At 36.6% G+C, this 13,038-nt stretch overlaps 1 protein-coding gene across 3 annotated transcripts in view; it reads left to right on the top strand.

The window, feature by feature from the left end:
* Positions 1 to 13,038, top strand: part of dcc (DCC netrin 1 receptor) — an 842,366-nt gene that overhangs the window by 727,337 nt on the left and 101,991 nt on the right. For 2 of the 3 annotated variants that reach the window (XM_039750409.1, XM_039750410.1), the window contains exons 17-19: positions 1,543 to 1,781; positions 5,406 to 5,544; positions 8,115 to 8,222. In XM_039750409.1, the coding sequence (XP_039606343.1) occupies positions 1,543 to 1,781; positions 5,406 to 5,544; positions 8,115 to 8,222 (486 nt within the window). The remainder of the gene's footprint in view (positions 1 to 1,542; positions 1,782 to 5,405; positions 5,545 to 8,114; positions 8,223 to 13,038) is intronic. The other variant, XM_039750411.1, reaches the window with a different exon arrangement.

Here is a 13,038-nt window from a genome sequence, read left to right on the forward strand (position 1 = left end):
GATAGCCAGTATCACCTGGCACATGAAATGATATGATTGCTTTCACAATGAGCAGTGAACACCATACGAAAAACTAGTTAGCTTATCAACAAGCCAGTCATCACAACTTATTTGTATAGCACTCATCACTGAATTCAGGTGCAGAGTGCTGTATACAATTCTTAGTTAAAATACAAGTGTAGATTATACTAATTAATAAATACAGAACTGGTACACATATAAATGCACATTTGTTAAAACACAAAAAAACAATGTAGAACCAATTCAACGTAAATAGAGACCAACAATATCTGTCCATTAAATTAATTGATGACTGCAAGTCCTCTGTCATTGCTGCTTTGCCTCAGAATAAATAAATAAATCATGGGCTGACCCAGGCCACCAAACCATGGTATTTCTCAGTCTCATATTGACATCACAGACTTATACGTTAATGGAATGTTACTGCTTACGTATAACAAAAGCAGCTTTATTCTCACTTAGTGCCCTTATTGCAATATGGCTACAGTAACTTACTCTGATTACATTAGGAAATCCTGAAACACTCCCACTGCGTCACTTGACATTTGAAAAATTCTTATCATCGTGTTCACTGATAATAATTAACTTCAAGTGATAAACTAAAGTGGGAAAGGAAAGCTTTATCTCTACTTTTATACCCAAGAAACATTTAATGTGAAGTCAGGGTTCATTCTTTTAAATTTGTCATGTTTTAAGTGTCACCAAATGAAAAAAAGCACTTTGAACAAAAAGGCCCATTCAGAGGTAGGCATTCAGTAAGTAAAAGTGAATGCAGGTATTGCATTTGCCAGTAATCAACAGATTTCAAGCCATGTTATGACAGTTAACAGAAGGCAAAATATCCAGTTGCGATTATGTCCTACATGCTACCACATTGTACAAATTCCTTTAAAATAATAAAATGTCTGCCTGCTTGCCTGGTTTGTCCCACTGTCATAATCTGCTGTTCATATAGCCGTCATGTTTTGTTTTTTGTGTGTCATCAAACGTGAACTCTCCTGAACTGCCGTCAGCTGCCTGTCAAAATCAATTAGTGACCACATTATTGATGTCCTCCTATTACCTTTAAGGCATCCCAAAGCGGTTGGCAAATCTAAACATTTAGATTAGTTTGGCCCGAGGGCTACTGTCAAAGCTAGTAAAATGCTCAAATCCATGTCCCCAGTAGTCCAATCAAATAAATTTAAAACCTGAAAGTCAAATTTTAATGGTATCTGTCTAATAATTAATTTGCAATGTCATATTTGTTATCCCTGTTATGTGTACAGCTTCTTAGTAATGTCTCCTAATAGGCAACAAATGTGCTGTGTCCGTCTTCACTATCTGTGCATTGTCTTTGTCTGCTAGATTAATGGGATTTTTTTCTGCCCTTCTCATTCATTTCCCATTCCATTATTTTTGACCTTCACTTTGTGGTAAACTATTTGTATCACTTCCTCCCTTTGTCATTTCTCTCTTATTTTTGGTATTTTTTTTTGGACCATGTTTCTATGCGCATGTATGCATGCATGTACAACCCAGACCCTATTGACTCATCGGACGATGATCTCTACCATCTGTTTGATAAATTCCCTACCCCAGTCCCAGATACCTCCACTCCCATGATCCCACCAGTAGGTGTACAGGCCGTTGCTCTCACACCCGACTCTGTGAGAGTCAGCTGGGCAGACAACTCTGTTTCCAAGAACCAGAAGACTGCAGAGGTCCGCTTCTACACTGTCAAATGGAGGACCAGCTACTCAACCAGTGGGAAATACAAGGTAAGACTTGTGGTGCCATTCATTTTGTAAAAACGCCTATTGTTGCTTAAACAGTGTTTAATATGAATTTCCCTTTGGGGATTAATAAAGTATCTATCTATCTATCTATCTATCTATCTATCTATCTATCTATCTATCTATCTATCTATCTATCTATCTATCTATCTATCTATCTAATCTTATTAGGCTTGTAAGAATGGCTGAAGTTTGGCATTGCAGTTGAGAGGGTCCAGGCAAACTGCACCAGCAATACCATGAAATAATGTATTTACATCATACCCTAAATCATCATAAATTGTTCATAATGTAAAGTTACAATATAAAGTAAATCTCACTTGCATTAACATGTTTAAAATATCAGAATTACACAAAAATACTCAAGTACCATAAACCATTTTAAAATGGAAGTAAATATCAAATTTGTAGTCATTAAAAAAATCAGACCTCTCATTCAAAGTAAATATTAAACTAGCCATTTGAATTTCGTTGGGTGAGAAACTGTCAATATGAATTTTTCAAAGTAATCCCAGATTTAGTTCTAATGACAATTTTAGTAATTAAATTAGTTAGTTAAATAAACTGCAGCAGTGCTAATGTATCAGTCAATCAAACAGTAGACTGAAGTGATAGTTTGTAACACGAAAATCAGTGTCACTATGGGCAGACATCCTCTGCTCCAACAGACAAACTAATGTCAACAGACCTTCTGCTCAGAATCCAAACAACAATTATCTGAACCAATAAAGACTTTGAACTCCGTATATAAGACTATATTCATCAAATATTATATCAATCAAACGCTATTGACGTTATTAATCACATACTCAGCACCAAAATAGTGTAGTGGGCTACACCTACAGTACAAGTGTAACAGTAAAGATAAACTGTTAATGTCTAGACAATAGCTGTTCTTTGATTGATATTAATTGATTCATTATTATTATAATGTAAGAGTTGGATGTAGCCCAAATTTCAATTTTAGCACTTTCAATAAAGAAACTTACTTTGTTCATGACATGGTTATGTGTTTTGTTCTGTTTATGGATTTTCTAAGTGAATCCCATCTTGGACAATGCTTCATAAACAACAGAAACTCTATAGTGGGTGTGAGACATGCACACAAACAACAACAGGAACAGAAATAATAACTAACCCAATATAGGGTCTCCTCAGTAAAGCTGAACTTTTTTCAATATTAACCTTTCTAATTAAAATGGCTTTCTATTACATTGTACCACTTGTTTGCTGCAGTCCTTAGCTGTCAGTGTGACATTCTTCCACTACAATATTAGATTCAGATGCAGAGTCCTTGTTAGTCTTGTCAGTAATTATAAAAACAGGGGTTTGATTTCAGCCATTTTCTAGTACATACACTGAACTAGCTGGCCCAGCCGACTATAAATCAATGACTATTGGTCTGGTGCAGTAGCATCATTTAATTAAAATTAATTCAACAGAGTGAAACTGCAGTCTGCAAAACCTGTGACGTCACTTATGACACGCTCACTTAAGGATGTCATTCTCGACACACCCTTTCTAAGGTGTTTGTTGCATGTATTAATAAAATGCATTGCATTTTTCATCACAAAGAAATACCTATGCAGCTGACACTTTAACCCAATAAAAGCAATATTAAATGAAAAAAAAAAATTATAGGAGATAAACAGACTGATAGAGGAAGTGCTAATTCTATTAAAGCCCACTGACTGTCACACAGACAAAACTAGCTCATAGTATGATTGTGGGGGTCTCAAACCTGGGTCCTGGAAGACCAGTGTGACCTCTTTATGGTCATTAATAGCATTTGTTATTATTTTCATGATTCATTCCTGCTCTCATTTTTCTACGTTGATAAGGACAGATCACTAGAATACTTAACGGACTCACATGAAATTAGTACTCCTTCTCCTTCCCTTCTTTTTTATTACCTATTTTCCTATTTTTGTAGATTTTTCTTTATTAAGTTACTAGTTACATTACCTGTCAAAGACAATTAATAGAGTAAATTTTAAAATATTTGATTTCTCCACTTGTACCCTCAGAATTTGTCCTATGCTTCCTCTCTTGATTGCATTCCCATAAAGCCTGCTATTCAGACTCTGACATTTCGAAGTGCGTTGTTCACCTCCGGTCCACTTTGTGACTACCACCAATTATTATTGCCTGCTGTGAAAGAATTATTCCCTTTCTTAAGAATAGTTCCTGTGCTTAGCTCTCAGCATTTCTCCTACTCCATTCTTCAGTGTCCTTGAGTGTCTTGCCTGGCGCTTCATGTCTTGAATGTTTTTATCTGAACACCCACAGTGAAACTGACAAATCAGACAAAAGCCAAGCTGACCAATCAGATTGCTCCAATGCACCAGTCACTCACACAGACATTAGCATTTTATTATATAGAGAGATGGTGTCAGTTTGTCTGTTGCTTCAGATATACATAATTTGGTGTAGGATTCTCACCAGAGTGTTTGTAACACACTATCTGTTGGAATAAAAAATAAAATTCATTTCATCGCCTACATTAATTACAAAATACTTTCCAAAAGATGGTGCATTGTAAATGTTAACTCTGAATACACATACCAGAATATAACTAATGAATGGACAGAACTCCAAAAATGATACTGTCTGTTTTGTGATTATCAATGGTGTACTTATGTACTTTGGATGTATATGCAAGCTCCAATCTGTATTTCTGAGTTTACTGAATGAAACAACTTCTTAATCTGGATATGAAACACTTTTAGAATCATTAGCTGTAAATTTGGCTATTGGACACTTATTCTCTGCAAGTCACACAAAAATGATTTATTTTAGCAGTGTACTATAGCCACTTAAACTGATATGTGCTTATATACAGCAATGTTTTGTGTTTATTTGGTTTTTAATACTTATAAATGCGTGTAATGGAAACAATAAGAGAGTAAATTGAATGAGTTATTGGGGAGGCATACTGGACCAGTGGTTTGCAATTCTGGCCTGTTTATAGTTTATACTTTCACGTGATATCTTTTTGAATATTCCTGTTTCCCTCCCAATCATATCCCAAATTAGGTTAGCTGGATCTTTGGGTGTTTGTGTTAGGTTACCCTGTCATGGGCTGGCACATTTTCCAGGGTTAGTTCCTGCCTTATCCTTAATGTTGTAGGATAAGCAACCCTGACTTGAATTAAACAGGTTTGAGAATGTTATGAATTGAATGCCAGTATAAAATATGTATGTTCTGGTCCTTTCCGTGTGCTTTTCACCTTTTTAGATTCTCTGATAGCTCTTAACTGACACAATTCAGTAGGGTGTTTTCATGTGATGAAGCAGCTCTACATTTAAGGTTGGTTTCTGCCTTTCGCTCAGTGGTACTTACTGGTACAGGCTCAGACAACCAAGCCTTACCACATACTGTATTTACTTCAGAAGCTGGATGAGATCATAAATTCTACATTTTTCAAGTGTATGCCCTTTTTTCTGTGTATATGAATTGGTACAAGATCAGTTTCCTGAAGGTATTTCATCCATCCCTATCAGGTGTGCCAGCCTATTCCAGGTTACACATACTCATAGAAAAAATGACGAGTCACCAGCAGTATATCACTAATAAACAAGTATTACAATTCATTTGGTCTTTTCTAGTCTGCAGACACCACGGCTCTGAGCCATACAGTGACTGGACTCAAACCCAACACCATGTATGAGTTTGCTGTTATGGTAACCAAAGGCCGCAAGTCAAGCACATGGAGCATGACGGCACATGCCACCACCTATGAAGCAGGTACCCTTTTTAACTGGCTTTCTAAACAGTTGTTCTCCTCTTGAAATTATACATTCAATCAGAATGCTCAGAAAATATAATGCATTTTATTATTTTGTAATTAATGTGTACTCTCACAATCATTGTATTCAGCATGAAGTAGTCTGATGATTACATTATTTGCACATTTTTTGCTTTGTTAAGAATATGATTTTAATGTGCACTATTAGTGTAAAGAATGTCCAAAGAGTGACTGATTCTATGACTGCAGCCCATGACATTGAGGATATGGTGGAATATTTCATAAATAAATAAAGTATTGTGAAATGTGAACAAAAATGAATAAATGTGTCATGTAATGTGAGCATGAATAAATAAATATGTGCTAGGAAAAACTGTATGTCTTTGTTGCTTATGTATTTAATTCTGTCCGTAGTATTCCTCTACCGCATCATGAAATACAGCTTGAAATAATGTTATTTTAAAATGAGTTTTTCAAAAATGAACATGGGGAAGCAGATACAAACTTGGTAAGGGTACATTTTTGTAAATGTTAAAAAGCTTTTCTTCATACTTAGAACCAAAAGTATTGGAAATAAGCTGCCAAGCTATGCAGTTGATCAGCGTCTTTTGGACACTATAAACTATCAAATTGTCAGTCAACTAAATAGATATTGACCAACAATGTTTGATGAAATTTAGAAATTTGAATCACAGTTTTTCTTAAAATCAGGTTTCTCTGCAATTTAAAGCAGCATAGAGACAGACTTTTCTTTTAGTCACACCACTGATTCCTAACTCCTGTCATTGTGTCTTAAACTGCTAGCCGAACATGAAATATGCACAAGGAATGTCCTCCTGGTAAGGCAGGGGCTTTTCAAGCACCTAGCATATTATCATTCCATTTCTCAACACCTTTGAACAAACAGTAGTCTCTTTTTTGTGATTTATGCTTTTTATATTAGGAAGATTTTTCCTTAGCCTGCTGATCTCACAGTCTTTAGAGTCAGCGTGTACTGGAAGTGTGAAAAGTTTTCAAGTGCCTAACCTTCGAAAGTTTTTGAAGTTCTGATGTATCTTTCAATTTGGGCCACTTGCATTTCTGTCACAGTCTGTGGCACATTGACACAGAGGTATTCAACAGTTCCAGAAGACTGAATTATATTTCCAGCTTTGCCAATGTCTTTTTGGAGCTAGCATGTTTCATATTTTAAGTCAGTGTGGAATTTACTTAGGGGCCGTATTGTGTTGCTAAGAGGCCATTATGGTGGTGCAGTGGTTTGGGCAGTTACTTCACTGGTCCAACATCCCAGGTTCAAATCTTTTGTTAGTCATCCTATTCATAACACTGTTGTTTCTCATTTACAGTAAAAAAATAACCATTAATATTGTACACGTCCTGCTTTGGCTATCATCATCTTTATCATCTTTCAGTTGGTATTAGACTCATTAATCACTCCTTGTTGGATTTTAAAATTGCATTTCAGTTGTGTCTTTTGTTAAGAATCACAACTTATTTATTAAATTGCCTAGCAGGTATTACACTTTTTTTTATGAAATGTGATCTTCCCTTTCCTGTTTCTTTCACATTTCCATTACACCTTATTTATTTTCTTTAGGTGTTTTATTCATTTATTTATTTTTAATTAATACAAATCAGGTCAAGTTCGGAGTCAGTAAGGCCACATTTTCCAAAGCAAATTCATTGTTCCTTTTAAGTATCAGGCAGTAATTTATTACCAGAGTTTTCTAACAGATTTATCTAATTCTGATTCTCAAGTTTTTAATGTTAGCCAGGTATAGCAATGAGAGAAAACTCTATTTAAGATCTAGTATGATCTTTTGCTGGTGCAAGGTGCAAAGCAAACATAGATAAATTTGACCATGAAGGTCCCAGCTTCGTACTGTACACGGAAATATGGCAAATTTAATTAATTTGTTCCATGTCTCATTAAAGCATGTTTTGATAGTATTTAGTAAAGGTGAAACATGAGGCATCTTCTGAAATGTCCCATATTGCTGAATAAGTGCAGGGGGCAGAGTGAGAGTGTAATTATGCACTGTGTGAGGTGGAATGTATTTTCTTGTATAATAAGTACACCGTCACATTGTTAGGGCCAGGATTAAGATATTTTGTGATGCACATTACCTGCTGGGGATTATACAAAAACTGTTTAGATTTTCCTGATGTTTTCCTCAAACCTTCCTGCAAGCCATCTGTCTGCTGTTCGGCTGCTAAGAGCTGAGGCTGACCCCTCTCAGTGCTTTGAATGCAAATGATGCTGGATTGCTACAAGGGAAGCAGTTTATTTAAAAAAAATATTCAGGAAGACAGGAAGAACTGTTAAAAGAAGGATCACAATGTTGTACAGCATTTTATAATGTGGCTAGTATTGTGCAAAACCATACTAGGAAAAAAATATTAATACCAAGGCATAAAGGTTCATGTTATGACAAGGGAATTTTCACATGCATAATGTAAACCTAAATTATTGTTTTGTCATAATAATGGTCTTCTAGGCAAAATCAAGGTCAAGGTCTTAAGCTGTTTTTCTTTTATTTTATGTCCTCCTGTGATTCCCACCACTCAGCTCCCAGTTCTGCCCCTAAGGACCTCACAGTAATAAGCAGGGAGGGCAAACCTCGAGCTGTGATCATTAGCTGGCAACCTCCACTTGAGGGCAACGGAAAAATCACAGGTGAGTTAGTTCTGCCTCAAAGGGCACATGTTAATTTTGTATTCTGAGATATTTTAAAGCAGCTTCAATTTTGGTGTGTCTCCTTCATGTTAGTCATACAAATAAACCTTTGCTTTGTTTTTGTAAATAATTTCACATGTTTCGGGTTACACTGTCTGTGTGATAAATATGATCTATACACTATGCATGTACTGTATATAGATATGTGTGTGTGTGTGTATTTACAGGGCTATTCAAAATGAAAGAGCAGATTTCAAAAATGTATTTCAAACAAACTGTATAAGACAGAAGCATATTCCACAAATCACTGGATAGAGGAACGTTCCAAGCTTAAAAGCCCACCTAAAAGTACCAGTGAATGCCACCGAGCGCTGTTTCTCATTTATAGTAAAATGGCGACAACACTGGCATTACCTGAACAGCACCATTCCAGGATGGTGGATTGGAAGAGGTGGACAACAAGATCTTGCGCATCATCTATGGCCTCCCAGCTCCTTACCCCCTGAGATTTTTATCAAGAGTGTTTGTCCCACCTATGCCTGCTAATCTTCAAGATTTGTGACATTGAATTTAGGAAATTGTGAATTCAATAACTTGGACCAGGTAACTCGTGTGTGGCAAGAAATAGTCTACCGTTTGGTCTACACACATCACCAGTTAAATGTTTTTATTTATTATTACCGTGTTTCCCCGAAAATAAGACCTACTCTGAAAATAAGCCCTAGCATGATTTTCAGGCTGCTCTGTATTATAAGCACTACCCCAAAAATAAACCCTGGTCAAGATCGTCAACTGAAAAGTAAGGCACCTAAAGCCAGGTTTATGCTTCATGCGATACGACGTGTGTGCCCAAAACATCCATTAAATTCCGAGGACACCTTGCCACAATATCTCTGAAAAGGATGTTTAATGGTTACATCCATCAATTCAGAGATACACCCATTCCAGCAGCATCGGCGCAAGACAGAAACAAAATCCCTGGACGAGGCACCAGCTCATCACAAGGTGAACACAAGCACACACATACACTGGCGTCATTGTAGCTTCACTAAATCCCCAGACCTTCATGTCTTTGGATGGAAAACTGAGCACACTGTGGAAACCCACCAGAAAAACATGGAAACTCCAGGCAGGGATCACAAGGGACGCAACTCCCTGCACTACCACTCTGCCACTGTGCCACCCCATATGTGTAACTATTAACAGTATTCATTATTTAAACAAAGTTAATGATTTAGCTGTAAAATGTAATATACATATTTAAATGCATTTCATCGTGAAAGTGATATCAAGTATAAATCTAAGAATTCTAAATGTGCAGAGAGCTGGAATATTATAACTTTAATGTGTTCTGTGTGGCGATATATTGCTACTTGCTGATGCTATCAGGTCAGGAGGAATCCCCAACGATTAACAACTGGGTTGGTTTTAAGATGACATTTTACGACAGTCTACTTTAATGATAAAGTAAGCTACGAGGTTAAAGTGGACATTTTGAGTTTAAAGCCAAAATTTCCACTTTAATCACAAAATAGATATTTTCATTATGTCCTTATTTTTTTTTTTCTGTGGCTCAAATACGCCTCCGTACATTCTGATGGTATTGTAAAGGTGCAAAAAAAAAAAAAAGACACAGAAGATAGTATGTGAGACTTTTAAAATATATCGTGTCATTACTTTGGGGAAAATGCGATGCTTGAATATAAAAGCAACATGAATACATTTGTATGTAGGCAAAGCATGCACATCGATCCTGGAGGATCCTAAAAGCGGCTGGAGTAGCAAGAAATTCAGGGTTTGAATGTGGAGAGTTATGACAATTTTCCAAAAGAAAATGACATAACTGTATTTGGATAAATGTATATTGTTGTACATGAATAAATATAAGATATCCCGTGAAAATAAGCCCTAGTGCATTTTTGGAGCAAAATTTTATATAAGACCCAGTCATATTTTCGGGGAAACACGTTGTTTATTATTTGCATATAACTGCAAAACCTGATTATTAGCAGCCATTCCTTCAGTTTCATAATGGTCAACTCTCTTAGCTTGTTTATTGAGACATCAGTTTCATTTTGACCAAGTACGGCTAATACTTACAGTGATTTCTGTTAAATATGAATGTTTCACAGTCTCAGACTCTTTTAAGTAAACAGTTCACAAATAATATATATAAACGTCTATGTGTGGAAGTGTGTGTGTCTGTCTGCCTCTCTGTCCGGCCCTGAAGTGCGAGGCTAGAACTTGATGCTCAAAGAGCCAGCAAGGCGTCCCCAAGTTAACGAGTCGGAAGAAGAAAGAAGTATGAGGCTACAGCATGAAGCTGGAAGAAAGCGACCCAGTCGCCAAAGTGAAACGTCCGATGAAAGACAAACTCACTTAGCCACTAATACACAAGTGAGGTGAGCACATCGGCAAAACAAAACCTCTGAGGAAAGAGAAACTCACTTAACCGCTGATAGACAAGGGGGTGAGCACGTTCATAAAACGAAACCGCCAACTCTGCATTTTCATTTTTTTTCTGATGATTTCAATAGTTTTTAGGAGCCCACGCTTTTTACAGCACGCGCTCACACAGCTAGTACATTATAATAAATACGATGTCAAAAATTGAAAGAAAACAAACACATTTCTGACTAAGATAGTGGCTTGGCGGTATAGAGAGTAGTGCTGCTGGTTTTCTAAATTCAGCATTTACTGTAGGTTTAAAGCCTGTGCCTGCTGGTTCTTTTCTCAGTAGAGTCTGCATTTTTTCCAAGTTGTTCAGTGTGTTTTGCTCAGAGTATTTACTTCCACATTCTCAAATACAGCCAGGTGAGGCTAAAGGGTGATTCCAGGTTTGGAAAGTGTAAGGTGTGTGTGTGTATCAGTGGATTCTGTAATGGACTGTGTCGAGAGCAGTTTTCTGTCAGGCCTAGGGGTGCCATGAGAGGCTCTGACTTTCCGCAACCATGAATTGGATTAAGTAGGTCTGCTATGTTCTGTTAGTTTGATATACACTTGTAGATCTGCAGGATATGTACCTTGCTGCAAGGCAATCTCTTTATCTAGTTTTACACTCTCTGCATTTTAATTAATAACTTATTCCAATTATTCTTTTGTTCAGAATGGGTTGATTGGGGTGTGACATCCTTTTTGTAATTAAGATATTGGGTAGGTCTGTGTTTTCTCCAAAAGGAAAAGATGAAGAACAAGCTACAGCAGTCACTGTCAGCTTGTGTATTTATTTTTTGTTTTGTTTGATCAGTAAGGATGCATTCTGTTGGGATATACAGTAGTGGTTAAACAAGTCTCGGGAGGCTGCTCAATAGCCTGACTATCCTTTGTTAATCTATTTTTTGTTTGGATTGTTGCACTCTTGACTCTTTTCTTTCCCTGGATCAAGAGAATGTGCAAGCACAATTCATTGTTTAAGTATAAGCAATTGAGTCCTGTGTGTGGTAAGATTTTGGATATATAACAGAGTCTGTGTAAACAACTTATTTGTGGGAATAGCAGATCAATATAATATTGACTGAAATGAGACATGTAGGTGCCTAAGCTGATCCTCTATTTTACTCAGCACCTCTGTGTCTTCTTTTCACATTTTTTGTTTATTTCTGTCCTTCTCTAATTATTTTCTTGTTTTTGTCTTGACTTTTTTAACTGTTGGGCAGTAAGTTTCCATTATAACATTTCCTAAAACTCACAAGAGTTTTGCTTGGTACCATTAATAGTGGTTGGCAGCTTAATTATTTTCCACTTCTTTTAACATATCCTTCTCAATAAACAGTGTTTGCCACCATTTTTAGTCACATAACAACACCAACATTTATTTATGTAGAACATTTTCATACAAATGAAGTAGCTCAAAGTGCTTTACTTCTTCAACCCCCGTAGGGTTTGCCACAGCAGATCATCTTCTTCCATACCTTCCTGTCCTCTGCTTCTTGTTCTGTCATACCCTTCACCTGCATGTCCTCTCTCACCACATCCATAAACCTTCACTTAGGTCTTCCTCTTTTCCTTTTTCCTGGCAGCTCCATCCTTAACCTCCTTCCCCCAATATACCCAGCATCTCTCCTCTGCAAATGTCCAAATCAATGCAATCTCACCTCTCTGACTTTGTCTCCCAACCATCCAACTTAAGCTGACCCTGTAATGTCCTCATTTCTAATCCTATCTATCCTTATCACACCCAGTACAAATCTTAGCATCTTTAACTCTACCACCTCCAGCTCTGGCTCCTGCTTTCTGGTCTGTGCCACCCCATATAACATAGCAGCTCAAAGTGCTTTACAAGATGCATAAAGAAAAAAAAATATATAAAAATAAGATTAGGCAATACTAAGTAACAAAGAATAAAGTATGGTCCGAAGACCAGGAGGACTGAAAAAAAAAACCTCCAGTGGGCTGCAGAAAGAAAACAAAAGCTGCAGGGGTTCCAGGCCACGAGACCACCCAGCCCCCATTAAGCATTCTACCTAACATCAATGCTCTCAATAAGTCCTCATGGTTTTCAGGCTTCACATGGAAGAATTAGATGATGATGTTTATGTGGACCTCTGGCCTTCAATCCATCAATGTAGGGACTGCATGGTACCTTGATCAGGTGGGGATGGTGTAGATTGCCACTACAGAAAACTGTAAAAAGAACAGCAGAGAAAGTAGGGGTCAGTACGGATTGCAGATCCATGATAAAAATGATAATTAAATGCTTATACAGCATATCAGGGTTACACTAAAATGAAGCTAGATATATATATATATATATATATATATATATATATATATATATATATATATATATATATATATATATATACATATATATATA

This window comes from Polypterus senegalus, chromosome 4, assembly GCF_016835505.1.
Source record: "Polypterus senegalus isolate Bchr_013 chromosome 4, ASM1683550v1, whole genome shotgun sequence".
Lineage (NCBI taxonomy): Eukaryota > Metazoa > Chordata > Cladistia > Polypteriformes > Polypteridae > Polypterus > Polypterus senegalus.